This window comes from Eublepharis macularius, chromosome 17 (genome assembly GCF_028583425.1).
Source record: "Eublepharis macularius isolate TG4126 chromosome 17, MPM_Emac_v1.0, whole genome shotgun sequence".
Classification (NCBI taxonomy): Eukaryota; Metazoa; Chordata; class Lepidosauria; order Squamata; family Eublepharidae; genus Eublepharis; species Eublepharis macularius.
In genome coordinates, this window is record NC_072806.1 from 18097667 (window position 1) to 18118261 (window position 20595).

A 20595-nucleotide genomic window follows, 5' to 3' on the forward strand; every position below is an offset into this window, starting at 1 on the left:
CTCTTCCCAGCACAGGGCATTGGCCTCTTTCTAATCAGACCCACTGCTGCTTAACGTCTGTTTCCTACTGGGTGCAGCCTGGGAATAAACGACCCTTATTTCAGCTACCAGCGTCAAAGTTGACTGCCTTCCAAAAATGAAAAAGCTTCGCCTGGTCTGCCAGATGCTAATTTTCCTTTCTCCAGCCCTTGCAAAGCAATCTCGCTTAGACATTCTGTTAGGAGAAAGGGATGTTTAATCCGTTTTCAGCATTGGCAAGCACACACCCAAGACAGAGCCCATCTGCCAAAAAAACCGAAGGCAGAACTCAGTTACTTTAGTATTAAATAATCATCATGTAATCTGATTCCATCTTGCTCGCCCATAGCTAAGACGGTTGGTTCCATTAATTCTGCTACACAGAACCGACACCTGACATGTCAAGACAGAGCCAAATCGACTGAGTACTCTGAGGAAGTCCGAAGTCCCTCATCCTATAGCTCAGCTCCTTTGCCCTCTTCTGAATATCTCTAACACTGTCACAATGGAAGATAGAAGGCTGGAATGGTGCAAGAAGTGGGATCTCTTAGGGAGTGAGGCACTGTAGCCAGCCACACACTTTGTGAGTCAGTTTTGCTCACATTTGAGGCCTGCCTGGTGGGTTGCTGCACCTGAGGTTTGGGAAGAAAACCCTGAAGTATTTTGTGGAACCTGCTTTTGCTTGCGTTGTGTACATCATCTCTCGCTGTTCACCTGTTTTGAAACTTTATAACTTGCTTTTCTATAGGATGATCCTCAAAGCAGAGGATTACAAAAGGGGGAAAAAGGATGATCCACCACCAACATTAAAAAAAAAATAACAAGAAGCAGAGAACTACACAACCGCCAAGAAGTTTTTCTGAACGGGATAGTCTTTGTAGCACGTTTTTACATGCCAGTTTGGTGCACTGGTCAAGAGTGGCGGGACTCTAATCTGGAGAACGGGGTTTGATTCCCCACTTGTCCACTTGAAGCCAGCTGGGTGACCTTGGGTCAGTCACAGCCCTCTGGAGCTCTCTCAGCCCCACCCACCTCACAGGGTGATTGTTGTGGGGATAATAATGACATACTTTGTAAACTGCTCTGAGTGGGCGTTAAGTTGTCCTAAAGAGCAGTAAATAAATCGCTTGTTGTTGTTGTTATTGTCGTTGTCATTGTTACATGTCAGGCAACTGAGATTTGTGTTCTGGGAACTGCTATCAAGTCTGGCTGCTTCACAGTGGCTATCAACATATGATCTCAAAGAGCAGGAGTCCTTGCCAGCAGCCCCTTCCGGAGCTCTTGCCCTCTGCTTGTGCCATGCTGTGGCTGAACTGCAAAACTTGCCCAGAAAGGCTTTTTAGTCTGCAACGATCAGGTCACCTTTTAGTCCAGCATTTACTAAATGTAAGCCCCCTGAGTGGCTGCTAGCGTTGCCAGCTCCAAGTTGGGAAATTCCTGGAGATTTGGGGTGTGAATCCTGGAGAAAGCAGGGTTTGGGGGAGGGAAAGGACCTCAGCAGACTCCACCCTCCAAAGCAGCCATTTTCTCCGGGTGATCTCTGTGGCCTGGAGAGCCGTTGTAATTCTAGAACTCCAGCTACCACCTGGTGGCTGGCAACCTTAGTGGCTGCCCAGGGGGAGGCAGAAGAGGCAGGGGCTGCCAAGCACCCCCACTCTGTTTACTGACATTAGTCTCAGCTGACTTTGCTGCTTGGATTTAGCAAGCAAAGATGTCACGCTCCTGCCTTTTCCTGTCTTATACCTTTGGCTGCGACTCTTGCCGCCTCACCTCCCGCCCCCATTCTGTCATTTGCTGTGGATTCTCTTATTTCTGTTATTTGCTGTGCATTTTGCTGATCTTTGGGAGTTATGACTGCTAGCCAGACCTTGAGTGCTTAGAACAGGGGTAGGCACCGTCCCGTCCGGCCCCCCGGCACCAGACCAGACCATTTTGCTTGGCAACCTGAGCCAAACCTCCACCCAGGCAACCAAGGCACTCCCAGAATTGCTGTGCCCAGCAGCGGGCAGGAAAGCAACAGGTTCGGCTTATACCTGTCATTGCCTCCTCGACCTGCAGAGCCACCAGCCGAGTCGAAGGTGAATCCCTGAGATGCTGGCAGTGCCTTGGGGGCTTCGCTTGCTCAATGCATGTCTGGCCAAACACAACCCCCACCCCCACTCCAGTACTTTATTTGCCGGCACACCAATGCCTCCCTAGGTAGATGCTATATTCTTTTTCAGGCACTTGGGCTCCAAAACGTTGCTTTACCCTGATGTAGAATCTGCTGCCCTCTCTAAAGCAGGACAGTCTAGATGCAGAAACCAGCTTTCCAATATTCCCTTCCTTGGAAAGCGCTGTTCAGCTCTCCACTGCTAAGTGGGCGTTTGTTCTTTGTTTCCAGGAACACTAACCCCAACAGTGCCCTCCGATCTGTAAGGACTGGCTGCAGTCACTGTGCTCCCACCCACTCTTGAATCATCGTTAGGTCGCATGTTCTAGGAATGGATTCCATGCCCTGGACCAAATCCACACATTTACAGTTAACCAAGCAGCGCTGAATCTGTGCACTGGTCAGCATGCACCATACAGTAGACGAGCTCAAAGACAAAGTCTCCAAATCCGCCACAGTTTCTCAGCCCAAAGAGCAAGATGGGCTTCAAGCAGAAGCTCATGACTTGCCCCTGCTGGGGAGTGAGCCAGCGTCCCTGTGCGATTTCCCCCACCTCCCAAACCTTAGGAAAATGACTAATTGCTCTGTGTGGATCAGCCCCCTACTGAATTCTAGCATGAATTCTTTATCAGGCCTCATGCAATATTCACCACGACCTATTTTGCACAACATATGGACCCGATAGGTGCAGCACTTCCATGGCAAACAGGAGGGAACTGTGGCTTGAGTCCACGGTAAGGAACAGGGTAGGGTGTGGAAAAAAGGGCACGGCACTTTTACAACGTTGCAATAGTTCCTAAAGTTTCTGTATGTCACTTTTTTCTCTATGAAAGTAAACCAAACAACCAATCTCTTTCATTTAAAGGACTAAAGTCACATGCACACAGCCAATATTTAAGAGCATACATGCACACTTCTGAACCACTGTGTACTCATGTGTGGGTTAGATTGTGGCAGACTCTCTGTTTCAGTAGGGGAACATCTGTGGTATCTGGGAATGAATTCTCCAAGGCAATAATTTGATTCTGCTGCCTGGTTTAAGCCTGCTGCATCACAGATTCTCTGATGTGAATTGTCAGCGTTAGGAGCAATATAAAGGGTCCCTAGACAAAAAAGTTTGTTTGGAATTTCTTTAGAGTCTTGTTTCTCCCGACTGCACAACCATGCATGCAATCCCTCCCCCCTCGAGTTACATATGACACACCACCTACAGCAAGAAATCCAGATTCACTCCCCACACAGCTACAAAGATCATTGGGGGTGGCTCTTGGGCAAGACTTTAGCTCTCAGTCTAAGTCGACCTTGCAAGGTTGTTGGGTGACTAATCTATTACTCAGAGCTCTTTGCAGAAAGGGAGAGCTACACGTCATACATGCGCAATTCATGGCTGTGACATTTTCGTGGTACCATCAGCTGGGCAGCTAAAAGGGTAACTGTTATTTGCAAACTCATCTGTAAATAATTTGCTTCCTAAGAGCTCCAGCATGCTGAAAGCAGTGCACTCACCCACAGAGCAAACTATAAGAGTTATGGGTCATGCAAGAGACTCTGCATTGCAGCCCCGTTGGTTACATGAACAGAAGTACAGTAAGCTACACCGCGTGCCAGGTGCACCGACTGTCTGAAAGGCAAACATATACAGCAGCTAACAAAACAAACAATGCTTTCTGCAAAAATTGGTGAGAACAGTCGTCAAACAGGGAGGTGCTGCTGAGAAATAGTGCAAGACGCAGGCTGAAGCAGTGGGAAACATTCTGACTGGTAAATTCCATAAGCACTTCTATGCAATACTGTTTCCTAGAATGCAGAGGGGTGAAGGTTTGAGAGATTTTATTTGGGTATTTATGATCCGCTTTTCTCACCAATGGTGGCCCAAAGAGGCTTACAGCAGCTTTATCCCCTCTTCCCTTTCATCCTCACAACAACCTGGTGAGGTAGGTTAGGCTGAAAAAGAGACTGGCCCAAGGTCACCCAGCAAGCTTCCATGGAAGAGGGGGGATTTGGACCTTCATCTCCCAGATCCTAGCCCAACACTCTAACCACTATACCACACTGGCTCCCCAAGGTGAAGAGGCACAAATATCACAGTCAGGAAGGGCTGATTGAGACATACCTGCCCAGATGCCCAGAGCCATCTCAGGCCCCCAAAGAATCCCTTTATTACCCCTGAAACATTACCGCTAGTCTTTCCAGCTCACAGCTGTCCAGGCTGGCCTTTCTGACCAGTGGAGCACCTGCTGTATTTTTCCAGCACTATATACTTTCCTTCTGTTGTCCACAAACTAAATGCTATATGGCACAACAATAGCTGAATACAGTCCATCCACTTCTGGGCAAGAACATGCTGCTGGAGATCAATTATCAGCAACAGCTTAATTTGGAGAACATGCGAAGAAGGGCTCAACATTCCTCCCCTCCAACATCTTACTGGGGACACGAGAATAGCCATGTTCCCTGTTCGCCACTGGCAGATGGCAGCCGATTGTCATGCACAAGCGCAACTGTATCGGCAACAACAAGCGCAAGCCACAGCAGAGGCCAAATGCGCAACACATCACAATGTGTTAATTAGCAATGCAAGAACAGAGAGAAGACGTGGGGGAGAGAAGAACGTAATAGACAGCCCACCAAAACAAGGCAGGGTCCCTTTTAAAATCACAACAGGCTGATCTAAAAAAGAACATGCATCCCGCTTGGCAGAAATACATTTTTAATCCAGCCCTTCCTCCAAGGAGCTCAGAGAAGAATGTACAGTGTGTGCGACTGATTATGGGAGGCGCCATGGCTCAATGGTAGAACATCTGCTTGGCATGCGGAAGGCCCCAGATTCAGTCCCTGGCATCTTCTGTTAAAACGGAACAGGTAAGTAGGAGATGCGAAAGACAGCCACCTGAGACCCTGGATCTGCCAGTCTGAGTCGTAGACAACACTGACTTGGATGGACCAATGGTCTGAGTCAGTATATGGCACCTTCATAATTCTCCTTCCCATTTTCCCTTCAGAACCACCATGTGAGGCAGGTCTCTAGGATCCTTGCTCGACACTCCCAACTAGAGTTTTTATTCTTAGTTTGTTCTTCCAATGAACTGTGCCACAGAATTTTGTAAAAAAAAATTAAGGCCAGTTTTTGTATCAAAAAAAGACATAGAATCATAGAATTGGAAGGCACCTTCAGGGTCATCTAGTCCAACCCCCTGCATAATGCAGGAAACTCACAACTACCTCCCCTTCCCCCCCACCCCCACCCAGGGACCCTTGTTCCATGCCCAGAAGATGGCAAAAGAATTGTCAGGACCCCTAGCCGAACTGTCCTGGGGAAGACTGCTACCCGACCCCAAGGTAGCGACTGGCATTACCCTGAGCATGTAAGAAGGGGCCACAAGAACTAAGCACTGATGTAACCCTTCCTGCCCTCCCTCTCAGGATCTGCCTAGGTTCACAGAAGCAGCAAACCTTTCTTTTTAAAAAGTTTAAAATAACTTTATTAATCCATTAACTTACTCACAGTCCAATATTATTAAGTTACAGGTTATACTCAGACTGCAACAAACTGCAAAGGAACTCCAACCAGACATGAACACCGCTTGAGGCTGTACTGGCATGCACCCAAATCCTGAGTTGCCTGGAATAAACAAACTCCAGTTCACTAAGGGTATTTGCATTCAGACATCAAGGTGAACGGAAGCTCGACTGAGCTGGCAAGCAGGCAATCAAATTCTATGTACCAGAGGAATAAGGAGCTGGGAGAAGCAAAGGTTGTGTGTGTGAGCATAGCAACACACTGAATTCAAGCCTGCCTAGAGTTTAATTGCAGCTTGTCTCAGCATCGGACTGCTCTTCTGTTTAATATCCTATTCACTCACCTGAAAGGAACACTCGTTTTTTCTACAGGAATGCTGTCCAGAAAAAGAAGGGGTAGGCTTAAATTTACATGCAAGTTATAGGTATGTATGGTAATAAAAAACAGTTTTTGTGCATAATCTCTTTTAGGGAGGTTCTCTTACACTCAGGGTCATCTTCCTTTCGAGTAAATAAGGCAATAAATCATGACCAAATGGCCTGGGCCGGGGGTTATCTTGTTCCAACGCGAAGCAGCCTGGCTGCCTGCTGAGATACTCTTCTCTGGATTTTCCCACCAACTGAGGTGAAGACAGGTGGAAGGCAAGGACAGGGCTTCCCTGGCATCTCATCTTGCCTGGCCCTTTCATTACTGGCATTTAGGTGCCTGGCGAAGGTACCTTTTGGTGTGCCTTTCATTGCTTCTTTACCTGCTGAGGTTTTTTGTTTCTCCATGGTCCAATATGTTGTTATCTGCTATTTTGATAGGACTAATTTTTTAAAAATTCTTTCATCAGTTGTAAGCCACTTCAAGCAAACACAAAAAGCAGAATATACTGTTAAAATAAAAAATGTCCAGCTTTTGAGATGCCATTTTGTATCTCACCGAGCCCGCCTAAGTAATCTCAGATTCTTATTTTATGCTAACAATCTACATTCTGATCCAGAGAAGTTAGCCGTGTTAGTCTGTAGTAGCAAAATAGTAAAGTGTCCAGTAGCACCTTTAAGACTAACCAACTTTATTGTAGCATAAGCTTTCAAGAGCCACAGCTCTCTTTGTCATGCATCTGACAAAGAGAGTTGTGGCTCTGGAAAGCTTAATCTACATTCTGAAATTTGCAGCAGACAAATAATATTTACAAACTGAACAGTACCAAACTTTCCTCTAGAATTTCAAGAATGGACTCCAAATATAAGATCCTGCCCAGGTTCTCTCACACATACAGACACAGAAACCCAAGTGCAGAAATACAAACACAACTGGTGTGTTTCCTGCTGTATAGAATTAGCTTTCAGTTAATTGCAGCTTGATATGAGCAAAGAGTTATCTAACTGAGTAAACACTGTGGATGTACGGTCTTCTAAGAGAACAAAATATTGTTCAATATTTAAGAAAGCGCATGTGCTGTTTGTTTAGCTATAACACCGCATTATAATGATTACATCAAGCAATTAGTATGCATTTTTGTTATGAAACTGCCAGAATTTAATCAGCAGTTTCAATTCTACTTCATTCCGCCTTAACCACTACTGAATAGAATTGTCTCTCTTTAGGAACACAGAAAAGAACAGCTGTATTGTCACCAGGGACTGATACGGTGAACGGGATGCTGATCTTATCCTGTGTATTTTGTATCTCTATTCGATGCATTGTGTGCTCTTTTGCAGACTTAAAGAAAGATCCTCTACCCTCTTTACGAATGAGTGTGTGTGTGTGTGTGTATAACTTCTTGGTTATATATAAGATGACATTTTATGCATGAAAAAGTGGGTGCTAGTCCCCCCCCAAGCTTTTGTCCCAATAAAAATGTTAAACCAGGCTAGCCCGATCTTACCAGATCTTGGAAGCTAATCAGGGTGGGGTCTGGTTAGTACTTCGATGGGCAACCTCTAAGAAAGCCCAAGATCACTACTCAGAGGTAGGCAATGGCAAACTACCTCTGTTAGTCTCTTGCCTTAAAAACCCTTGAAGGGGGGGGGGGGTCTATATAAGTCAGCTGCGACTTGATGGCATTTTACACCCACACACACAATATACCTTGTAGGAGTTCGACTGCCTTGTTTTAATCTGCATTGTGATGCTGAAATCCTTTGATAGTGAAAGAAGTGCAGAAATTTTAGAACACACATGGCTTTGCCTGCAGCCACTGAGAAAGAAACAATCTGTTACCATCCCTGGAATTATCCACACGCACATACACCCCGACACATACCACTAGAATGCTTTTCTTCTTGCCTCCCCAAGTCTCGCACAACATCCTCTGATGGAGGCAGCAATGTAATGCACTTCCAAATCTCAAAAAGCCATTTGCAGATACACGATTTTTAAAAGTGCTTTGAGAAGCCAAACAGACACACACACACAGCACCAACACAGAAAGAGACTCTGTAACTGCAATGCACAGACACCCACAAGCGCTATGGCTATAATGAGAAATGCCAGAAGTGCCAAAGGGTGACAATCACTGCCCAAAACAAGCGTTCTCTCTCTGACTTTGTCCTCAAACATGGGAGAGGAGAAAGGAAGCCCTGGGAAAAGACATGGCTGCTCTTGCATAAATGGCTTGAAGAGGGGATTAGAGAAATCCTGGGGAGGGGGGATTTTGGGTGGCAACTCCTCACTGCTAAGCCAAACCTCTGTGTTCAGAGAGGGCCCAGAATACGGGCACTGGCTTCTCTCCTTGAACGATTTTGGTGAGCATCTGTCTGGCCGCTGTTGAACCAACAGGTGAGACGGACCTTTAGATGGGCTCAGTGTGAAAAAGGTAACCTGGAGGAAAACAGCATCGGCAAGCATTCTGCCGGCTCCCACACAGTACCCACGCCAGCTTCGCTCTTTGCTCTTCACAAAAATAAATGAGTGAAAGAAAGAATGTGCCAGCTGAAAGCCGGGTAGAACTAGTCGTCGGGCACATGCTCGTGCATTCTCTACTGCATTGTGCTGTTCAGGCTGCATCTACCGCAACGGATTGCTCCAGAGGGGAAGGACTAGGCTTTGCAAAGGATACGGAGAAAGAGGCAGATGTGCCTTGTGGCCAGTTCCAAAGATAGCTCCATGGGAAAAGCCTCCTAGGATGATGGTCAGAGGATGCTGGCCTTAAGCCAGGTGTGCCTGGATCCATCCACCATCTCACAGCCTATGCTTGGGGCAGCTGATCCCCTGCTACTAGTACAAGCTAATCAGAAAAATCTTCTTAGGAGGCAAAATGATTCTTCTGCACTATCCCAGACAACTGGGATTGGCACTGTCCAAGTCAGGGGGGTCAACTGTGCCTCCCCCAATTCCCTGACTGCTGTCCCTTTTTTCCGACTCCATATGAGTGAATGGAGCAAGGGAAAGAGCTGCCAAGGGGGAAAGGCTGGAGGAGAAAACACAGCCCCCGCCTCTCCCCATCTTGCACAGAAAATGAGAGGAGGGCATGCAAAAATAAATTTCATAGGGCAGCAAAAAAGTTTGTGCTTGCACTGCACAGTGGGATTGTTTATTAGAGGAGAAGAACATCTGCAGTCAAAGAGGTTCGGCGGAGAGACAGCTGAGAAAACAGCCTACAGTAGGAGCGCAACTTGGCTGCTGCTGATAATGCCGAAGAATGGCTCTGGCTTGAGTCTAAGGTGCTGTGTGCAATTCCATGCTAGGGAGCAGCTAGAAGTAGACAAGCTTATAGATGTGGCTTTACTGTGCAGAATTTATTCTGCTTTTGCTAGACACAGGGAGGGGTAAAACTCAAGCAGCCCTGGAGCAATGCAGATTTCACTACGGCCTCCTGCAGGTGCCACCCACTTTCTTGACTGTTTTATGACTAGTGCTGGTCCGGCTGTAATTTTTCAGTTGATTTTTATTGCTGGTTTTTATGATTTTATGTTACATGCTTGCATTGTTTGTTTTTCATCTTTATTAGCTACTTCAAATAGGTTGCTGAAGAGGCACCCTATAAATCTCCAACATGGTTTTTTTTAGAAACTGTAGCCCATCTGTAAGAGCTAGAAGTCCACTGAAAGAGTGAGAGAGCACCGAGATGCATTCACTGCTAAACTGTGCCTACAAAGTCAAATTCTGTACTTGCATGGCACAGTCATAAAATCATAGCCTATCATTTGAGAAACTTATTGGGGCTCAAGAAAGCAGTCGGGGTTTGGAGTCCAAAAAGACCTACTTCCACCTAGTAAACAGCTGCAGGGTTTACGGGAACTGCTTCTGTCTCAGGATTAAGGCCCCACCATACAGCAACCTGCTTTGTCGCTAACTAGTGATAGGAGAAGGTGCACCTGCAAATGTGGCCTCACACCTAGTTGTGCTCACTTTCTCCTCGAGCACCACTCTCCCTCATGCCAGTCTTTTTTCCTCTGTTGCAGAGAGATCATTAAATGTCGTCTTCTGAGCCAGATTCGATTTACTCGTCAACCGCTTGCTATTTACTTACCCGCCACAGGAGCGGGAGCAGAATGAAAATATCCAGAGCTGGTCCTCCACTAACTAGCCACTTAACTCTCCCTTTTAATGGGCCCAGGTTTTTTCTCAAGTAACAAAAAGGTTCCTCTTGCCATTTGTCAAACATAGCAGACACAAGAGTTGCCCAAGAGGGAAAGGAATCAATACACACTTCTTACCTATCTGGTAAATTATGCTCTTAAATGAAGTGAATTTAAATGGCAATTACTCTTACAAAACCTCAATCAGGGATTGCACTGCCAGTCACAAAAGGAATTGACCACCAGGTAAAAAGAAACAGCTACTTTGTTTTTGCCAGTTAACTAAGGACTGTATCATCAGACAAGGATCAGTCCAAACCAGCGCTGCAGCCTTTCAGCTGCTCTGCAGCATAGTTTATACTGGGAACATGAACAAAAAAGTTTGGAGGTTGAGGTGGCTGTGCCAGCGCCTGTACTGGCGTGGCTGCGTCAGAACCCATCCTGCAATAAAATGTGGAGTCCAGGAGTAACACAGATGTCAATGTAACAACTGCATAAGCTAGCAAGCAGGCCGGCAACGCCTAACCAATGTGAAACCAGGCGCCACTGGAGAGGCACCCTAAGACAGTGGCTGGCTGTGCAACCGCTTGTCCCAATCTGTCCTGCTTTACACCTGTTGCCACGTTCAGAGCTACAGGAACCTTGGGAATGGAGATGCCAATCATCTATAAGCCAAGCTACAAGTGACACCTGACACAGGTTGGACACTTGTCAGCTTCCCTCAAGTTTTGATGGGAAATGTAGGCGTCCTGGTCTTGCAGCTTGGCTCTCCATTTAATTGAAGTTTACAGAGCAGCAGTCTGTGGGAGGGAGAACATGAGGCTGGGAAGGGATTGCAGGCTTCGGGCTCTCACTGGGCGCCCCCTTCCCCTCCGCTGGGTGTGTGTGGAGGGTTTCTTAAACTTCAATTAAATGGAGAGCCAAGCTGTAAGACCAAGATGCCTACATTCCCCATCAAAACTTGAGGAAAGCTGACAAGTGTCCAACCTGTAGCTTGGCTCTAAGTGTGCGGAGATACTGGGGTTGATCTACGACTAAGAACTTCTGAAAAGCCCGGGGAATTGTATTCATGTGTGCATGTGAGAGAGAGACCAGCTAATACAAGGTCACTCCAAGTTAGCTTATCCATATCTGAAATTCACTGTTACAGTGATACTGTTTTATTGCCTTAGTCTAGTACAAGGGTTTCTATCTGCAAAACTGGCCCTCCTCACATAGAATTCCAGGATTTTTTTCTCATACACAAGGCTGAATTCTGCTCATGGACTGGGCACCACTCTGGAAATTAATTTTTTCTTTATGAAAACATTTTTCCCTGGGGTTTTTTTTGCCTTGTGGTTCAAGGCCACTTACAACAATAGATTAAAATCATTTACAGTTAAAACCAAAAAAAAAAATACTAGGACTCATCACTAGCATTAACTACCTGAAGCTGGGAACAACTCAGAACAGGTGCAAATGCCTTTTCAACACTGCTGAACAATCACAGTCAGTTGACTTTGAGAGATTGTGTTTGTTCAGATTCTGCTTAGATGTACCTAAAAGGTGGTAGGATCGACAATGGTGGAAAATCAACTCTTTCTGCATTTTCTGAAAGAACTTGTATGGCATTTCTCTGTTCTTTTGACTAATGAACTGATAGTTTCAATATTAATAACTTTTGTTGGGAGGCTGGCTGCTGATTAATCATTTTATGCTTCATCAAGGAGGACATTTGGATACCCCCAATAGCGTTGCTAGGTCCCCCGGCCCCTCAGTGGGAGGTCGGAGGCCTGGCATCTATCTTCTCTCTTTCCCCTCATGCGCTCTCCCAGCCTGTGCATTAATGTCACTTCTGGGGACTGACATCATTGCACGGGTCATGTGCTGCCCTGGGAGCGCTCCCACACTCTACAGGGGGGCCCAATACAGGCCCAATGTGGAGCGCGATTCAAGCTGAATCAGTCCCGAATTGGCCTGATTCAAGCCAAATCAGCCCTGAACTGGGCTGCTGCAGCACGTGGGGGTATGCCGTGGGACGCACGTTCCCCCTCGCTGGTCAAGTATGTGGGGGCGGGGGGTGGAGGGTGGGAGCAGGGGACTGGTGATCCTACCCCCCCCCCAGGACAAAATTTTTGCTCTTCCTACTAATCTCTATATTAGTCTCTATGATTGGATGAGCTAAATTTTGGTTGTTCTATTCAATTCTTAGGGAAATATATCTTGATTAACTGGAATTAACTTTGTTATGGTCAGAATTAGGGACTGGATATTGCATTTAACAGTTGCAATTCTAAGAATACGTTTTTGGGGAGTAAGCCCCATTGGATAATATGGGACTTCTAGTAGACTTGCTTGGAATTGCTCCCTACAGCTACAAGAGCCACCCTAATTGGACTTTGTATTGGTAGACAAGTAGGAAGTCAGATAAAGCATCTAGCACTTTGATTTCTTACATCAGTGATTGCGCATAAACACATAATCTGCATCAACTGCAAACAATCCTTCCTGAAACTAATTGTCTCAACGATCATATGAGATGTATGAACATTTTAATCTTTGATTTATTGTTTTCTTAATAACTAACCATAGTTTAATCCTCTCTCTGAAACACCATTTTAGGGACAGCAATACCACATTAATACTAATATGTTATTCTATATATTTGATTGTCTTTGGATTGGAAATTTATAAGATAAATTAGCACTTAATATGCTGTTGCTTACCAAGGACTAAATTTTAGATTTATTTCCCTGTTGTAATTATTATCTTCATGAGACAACCCTGGAACAATAATAATCTGTATTAAGAGAAGAATACTAAAATAGAGGAAATGGAAGTAATTTCACTAAACTATAAGGGGTAAAATCTCACCATATACAAGGAGAAAAAATGCAACTTTAATAATAACAACAACAACATTCGATTTATATACCGCCCTTCAGGACAACCTAATGCTCACTCAGATCAGTTTACAAAGTATGTCATTATTATCCCCACAACAAAACATCCTGTGAGGTGGGTGGGGCTGAGATAGCTCTGAGAGAGCTGTGACCGACCCAAAGTCACCCAGCTGGCTTCAAGTGGAGGAGTGAGGAATCAAACCTGGTTCTCCAGATTAGAGTCCTGCGCTCTTAACCACTACACCAAACTGGCTCTCCAGTTTGATGTAGTGGTTAAGAAGGAAAATGTGTATTTCATTTATTTATTTTACAGGAAACTCATTTCATTAGATAGATCTACCTTGGCTATATCTTGTATAGATTTACCAAATACCTTTTTAAAAACATTAGAAAATCTTGAATTGGTTGATCCCTAGAGACATGGGAAAGACTACACTTTCTTTTCCATCCCACATCATTAACAATTCTCCTGATTAACTGCTGTGTGAAAACTTCACTAAATATTTCAAAGCAATTTAAAATCTTTTCCATTAAATTATAGGAATCTGACTCATTCTTGGAAGTTAAGATTTACAACTATTTAGCTATGTTAAAAATCTCTTGGTGCTCCCCCCGTGGATTTAGACATTTTACAAGCAGATAATTACAAGATAAGTGATTGAGGATGTAACCTAAAGAACAACAGAACCTGCGGCGTGGATGGATTTCTAGAAGAATTTTACACAAACTTCTCAGATAAAATCTTGGAATTTTGACAAATACCATGAAGGAAATCTTATCAACCGAAAAGCTGCCTAGATTTTAGAAAGAAGAAAAAATTATAGGGATGTCTAAGACAGGAAAAGAACCATCATGTGTTCAGTTTTACAGACCCGTATCTTTATTAAATCAAGATTTTTAAAGATCTGGATTACAGTGATTAAAAAAAGAGTAAAGAAGCTGATTTTTAAGTATGCAAACCATGACCAGGATTCATCAAAGATGATGAAGTAGCAACTAATGTTATAAAACTGCTGGTCATAATCGTATTGGCGAATGAGCTCAATGATAAATGTTAATTTTCTTGGATGCGGAAAAGGTGTTTGATCACATTGCATGGTCATATTTACAGTCTCTTTTAGACCATTTTAACCTAGATGGTAAATTTAAAGACCGAGTCTCTCAGATGTATTCAAGAGCTGATTAATGGACACTTGTCTATTTTTCCCAGCTAGGTTATACAACAAGGATTTATACTTTTAGAATTACTCTTTGCATTATTCAAAGAACCATTTGCTATTGTTCTTAGAGGGCACACTTCTCAGCCGCCCTGAGCCCATTTGTGGGGAGGGCGCGGTATTAATCGAATAAAATAAATAAAATAAATAAATTACAGGATTCATAAGAGACTATACGGCCAATACAGCCCTAACATTTTGCTAACAGCTGCTAAATAAAATCTGGGCTGTTTGTTTCGCCTCTCTTGCAGGTATTTAACTTGGGTACAGCATGAGCCAAAGGCCTTGCTTGAACCAGCCCACTGAAGCCAGATCTTCCTAGGATGTGGTTTAAAATATTCTTTGTTCCTTTGTTTACTTAAAATTTTAATTTTGTTTAAATTCTTTATTTAAACTGTACTTTCGTACTTTTTGTAAACCACTGTGGGGCTCTTCGAGGAGAAAAACAGGATTTAAAAAATGCCTAAAAATAACCTTGGCCAATATCCATTACAGCTGTTTTGAGCTTTTGGAAACTTCTGCACAAATATTAAGATATAAGATTAATATCAATGCATCTGAATAGATGGTTATTAAATATTCAGAATGAGCATAAACCTGTAACGTGAATGGAAACCAAGGGTTTGAAGCCAAAAGAGTTATTTAGGAATCTGGAATGTCTTCCCTAAACTATTATCCCTGCTTATAAATCTGTTTTTGGAAGTTAAAGCTGCAACACTCGAAACTTGGCAGAGGATAATATTAAATTTTCTCTGGGCTGGAAATACAGCAAGAATTTCTGCCAAAATATTACATAAGGAAAAAGAGCATGAGGACGTGCATCTCCCAAATATTAAACTATGGGCACAACCATGTATCATTGGATGCTGCGCTACCATTAGCAATAACTCACAACCGTATTTTCCTATATAAACAAGACAATCTAACTGCAAACAATTGCTAAAGTGCAATAGCTGACAATATGTGGGCACAGCTTATTTTTTCCAAGCAGTTAGTTTAGCAGCAATAGACTGGGCCTTGGGTAGATACAACTGTCAGAGAAGAGCAACAAGCTTTCAAATCAAACTTCGGGTATTTATATTTGGTTGTAAGAATGAGAGAAGGTTAATTGGCTTTTCAGGCTGACCTTTTCCGCAGCACAACTTCAAGGTTTCTTTCTTGGATAGACATAGCCTGGCTCCATCCAATCAAAAAGGGCATTTAAGTTCTGTGCAACTTATACACAGCTCTCTCCTCCATCTATACATGATCTGTCAAAGCACAGGGATTAGTTGGGGGGCGGGGGTTTGGAAAAATATGCTCAGCATCAGGAATTCAATTATGAAGGTTGTTTCAGGGGGTTAGCAGCGTTGGTCTGCAGAAGAACAACAAGATTCGAGTCCGGGTATCCAGCAAAGAGAGCTTTGACCTCTCATCCCAGGCTTGCACTAGGTGCCTAATGACCCCGAGAAGGAACCAGTTATGGCAGCTCTAACCAGTTTGGTTTGGCTTCCCACTTCTCCCTTTTACAAGCATGAATGTGAAAACTTACCGTTTTGGGGCAGTGTATGTATCTGGCGAGGCTGATGATTAGGTCATGTGTGATGGGATCTACCAGGTTCCTGAAGCTGGCATAGCGGTACAAGACATCATCCAGCGAAGTGGATTCCATTCCCAAATCCTGTAAAGAAGACAGCACAGGGATGAGGCTAGGCAGGCCAGCAGGTGTCACAGGGCCACCCCAAGAACATCCTAGGATGAATCCACACATCACTACACTCTAGCAGTAATCCACAACAAGAGTTTCCTCTGTGGACATAGCAGTCCGGTTGCAATATCATAGTGCAAGGGGTCAGATTGCCTTTTCTGTGAAAGGCTGAAGCGACTGAGACTTCAGAAAAAAAGACAACCGGGATGGGAGAGAACAACAACATGATATAAACTTATGTACCCAGGGCTTTTTTTCTGGGAAAAGTGGTGGTGGAACTCAGTGGGTTACCAGCACAGGGGACAACTCTTGGTGGGAGGTAGTGCCCCTGGTACCACATGCACGTGTGCAAAGTGTGCGCGCACTCCCAGGACCACACAACGACGTCACTTTGGGTCAGCTGGAACAAGGGGGGAGTTTTTTTAAGTTTAAATTACCCTTGGCGAAAATGGTCACATGGCCGGTGGCCCTGCCCCCTGATCTCCAGACAGAGGGGAGTTTAGATTGCCCTCCGTGCCACATGGGGAATCTAAACTCCCCTCTGTCTGGAGATCAGGGGGCGGGGCCACCAGCCATGTGACCATTTTCAAGAGGTGCCAGAACTCCGTTTTACCGCATTCCAGCTGAAAAAAAGCCCTGTATGTACCAATGGAGATTGAGAGAACTTTTTCTGCCTCTCGCATCATACTAAAACTTTGGGGAAACCCAATGTAGTTGATGTGTAAGGGAATCAGATCTGGCAAAAGGAAGTACTTCATTGCTCCAAGAATAATTAAATTGTGGAATTCACTTCTCCAGGGATGTTGAAATAGCCATAAGCACAGATAGAAAGAGAAAATTTCACGGAGCAGAGGTCCATCAGTAGCTACTAGCCAGGGAGAGAGTGGAATGATTACAAAAGCCGAATGATAATAGCTGGTGAATGACAATAGCAGTTGTGATTGGATAGGGTACACAGAGGAGTAGTGGGCTGGGGAAATCAGCATTGGTAATGAGACAGGAGGCCTAGGTCTTGATTGAGTCCAGGTGGATGCATTGTCTTGAGCTTCGTTATCAGTTGCAATTCAGCAGAATAAATGCTGAATAAAATGCAGGATAAAAGTAGCAGGATAAATGCTAGGTCAGCAACAGAATGTCCTGGAAGGTTAAAATGTTCCCTCGCTTGTTTTTGAATGTTTTGGTTTCTGATGTCAGACTTATGTCCATTAATTCTTTGTTGAAGGGACTGGACAGTTTGTCCAATGCAGAGGGTGGAAGGGCATTGCTTTCACACGATGGCATAAACCACGTTGGAGGATGAGCAGGAGTATAAACCCAGTGTGGCTGATGTTGGGTCCACTGATGGTGTTGCTAGGGTCCATATGAGAGCAAAGTTGGCATCTATGTTTGTTGGAGGCCTTGGTAACAGAGTCCATGTTAGTGTTAAGGAGTTTTATTGTATGTTCATGTATTATTCTCAGGTCTCATTTCGAGGGGGAACGTGCCGGAACACAGTTCCGGCAGTTCCCCAAAGAGGTCACATGTCAGGTGGCCCCGCCCACCTGACCCTCGGCCATTTTGGGCCCGTTTCAGCCTGGATTGGGGCCGAAACGGCCTGGATCGGGCCTCTGACAGGTGGTGGATCACTCTCCCACTCAGCAGTAGCCTGATCCTGACCATTTTGGGCCCAATTTTGGCCCTGAATAGCCAGGATTGGGTCCAAAACAGCCAGGATAGGTGATGTCAGGGGGTATGGCATATGCCAATCAGTTATGCTAATGACACACTTCCGGTGATGTCAAGGGGGGGGGGTGGCGGCATATGCTAATGAGTTATGCTAATGAGTTCCTCCAGCTCTTTTTCTACGAAATAACCCCTGATTCTTCTTATATAAACATGACCCAGGCATCAGATGACAGTGGGAGGTGCTATAAAAATAAAATGTATTGTTATTGTCATTCTGATCAGAAGGGAAGGACCCCTTTGTTCACCTCAAAGAGGACCCAGCAGAAATGACTGGTGCATGAGTAAAGAGCATTTTGGCAAGGCAACCTTAAAGGGGACGTGGCAGACGGTTCTGCTGAGCTGCTGGCAAAGTACAGCTCCAGGGGAAGACAAGCTACTAAGTCTGGTAAAGCTCCCACACACACACGCACAACGTCTGGCATGCTTTCAGAGCAGAAGAAACAGTTACTACAGCAAATCTTTGGAAGCCTCTCTTGTTCAGAAACTCAAAGCCCATAATTCCACTTGCCTCTCTGGAGCCCAATGACAATTCACACACAGACACACACACACCTCCATACACAAACTCGCCCCATTCATTTCCCGAGCACAATGATGCTTCCATTCCACCAGCCCTGTGCCAGAGACCCGATGGGAACACAGTTTAAAGCCTTGCGAGGATGAAAGGAAGCCGGCCATCTGCCAAGCCATGAGCTCAGCTCCACTTTAATAGCTCCACACCTGTTCTCGCAATCGCTGGCTAATGGCATCTTTGCAACTCTGGAGAGAAATGGAGGAAAGGGTCCAACCTGAACGGGCAATTTCCCTTTCGGCTGACCATATCCAACTATTTGCCTCACTCCATCTCACAGCAAGATCCACCAGGGCATGCTCCTACTTCAGAAAGCCAGGTTCCCCCAAATAAGTCAGCAGATCACGACATATTTAGGACTCCACCACTTTGTTGCCCAACGACAGTCCTAGAATTGATTATGCTCTCTTTACGCATTTCTTCAACTCTGTATTGGATCCTTGCTAATGCTATATCTTTGTAAACTTGCATTTATTTACCTTATAGCATTGTTTATGGAAATGTCCTTGACACTGTATGGAAATGTTCTTGATACTGATTGTACTAATCTTCCACTGTGTAATCCCCCTTGAGTCTCAGTGAGAAAGGCAGGTTATAAATGACATAAATACATACATACATAAAATTTGTATCCCACCCTTCCAAGAAGATCAAGGTATACGGTATATCCCCATTTTATCCTCACAACAGCCTGTTAGGTAGGTTAAATGAGAGCATGACTGGCCCAAGGTTACTCAGCTAGCTTCATGCCAGAGTGAAGACCTTTCAGAGTTCATTTTTATACTCCACCTTTCTCCTCAATGGAGACCTAAATCAGCTTTCATAGTTCTCCTCTCCTCCATTTTATCTCCATAACGACCCTGTGAGGTAAGGTTAGGGTGAGAGTGCATGATTGACCCAAACTCACTCAACAAGTTTCCATGGCAGAGAAGGGTTTCAACCCTGAGTTTCCCAGATCCTAATCCAACACTCTAACCACACCTAGGAATCCCGTCGTCCAGTGATCCCAAGGTGGTGTCCATGGGCACCATGGCACCTACCAATGTGCTTTCTGGTGCCCATTTCCTTCTTTTACTTCAGGGATGAAATCCAAAGCTCTTGCACAGAACAGCAAAAACAGAGGGGTTAGGGTTGGTTTTGTATCAGCTGACTGACTAGAAAAGTGTTGAGCTCATCCTAGACAGGCCCAAACTCTCCGCTTGGCTTTGAACACAGACATTCTTACACCTCAGGGCTTGGTGACTTGAGCTGTGGGTGGGGATGGGGGCAAACTGTATCTCTTCCCCAAAGAAAATAGCAGAGCCTGTCCCATGATAATAGATCAAGAAGGGTAGCTGTGTTTGCCTGGAGCAGTAGAAAAGAGTAAAAGTCCAGGAGCACCTGTAAGATTAACAACATTTGTGGTAGAGTATGAGCTTTAGTGAGTCACAGCTCACTTCTTCAGATACTTCTGTACTGAAGTATCTGAAGAAGTGAGCTGTTACTCATGAAAGCTCATTGAAGTATCTGTATTGAAGAATTTGAAGAAGTGAGCTCTGATTCACAAAAGCTCATTGAAGTATCTGAAGAAGTGAGCTGTGACTCACGAAAGTTCATACCCTACCACAAATTTTGTTAGTCTTATAGGTACTCCTGGACTCTTGCTCTTTTCTACTGTCCTATGATACCCATCATGCGATGGGACCTGCCCGCCCCAGCTGGCCATTTTGCGATTGCTCCTACCTCCTACGATAGCCATTTTGTGGAGGTGCCTGTTACCCTTCCTTAAAGTTCCAAAAAATACCCACAATTCAACACTAACAATTAGACCACACAGGCTCACCTATATTGAAGCTCATCTATTCATACTTGCATTTGTAAATGTGTTCTTCCCCTCTGCCCCATCTTGTTCCAAACATTTACTTAGAAGATTTCCAGCCACTTGTGCTGGTCTTTTTAGGACCATTAGGGACTCAGTTGACTGTCAAATAATTACGATGCTGTGGCAATTCTGCACATTTGCGATTCGCTGATTAACCACTTCGAATAGCAAATGAAAAATGGCATCCACCTAATTCACTTAAGTTGCCTTTTGACTGGGGAATTGTAAACATGTTGCCTTAACTCAAGAGGTCAGGAAGGCTGCTGGATGCATCCATTTACCACTTCAGCAGCTGCAGGGCTGGTTCATCCATAATTGAATTTGTTGCTAAAGTGGGCATTGTTTAGGGTTGCCAGCCTCCAAGTAGAGCCTGGAGTTCTCTCAGAATTACAACAAATCTCCAGACTACAGAGATCATTTCCCTTGGAGAAAATTACAGCTTTGGAGGGTAGAC

The 20595-nt window shown here is 44.7% G+C and overlaps 1 protein-coding gene across 1 annotated transcript in view; it reads right to left on the bottom strand.

Annotated features, from left to right (window-relative positions):
- LRRC75A (leucine rich repeat containing 75A) overlaps positions 1 to 20595 on the bottom strand; it is a 63922-nt gene that overhangs the window by 16876 nt on the left and 26451 nt on the right. Inside the window, exon 2 of the mRNA XM_055001061.1 lies at positions 15829 to 15957. Within this exon, the coding sequence (XP_054857036.1) occupies positions 15829 to 15957 (129 nt within the window). The remainder of the gene's footprint in view (positions 1 to 15828; positions 15958 to 20595) is intronic.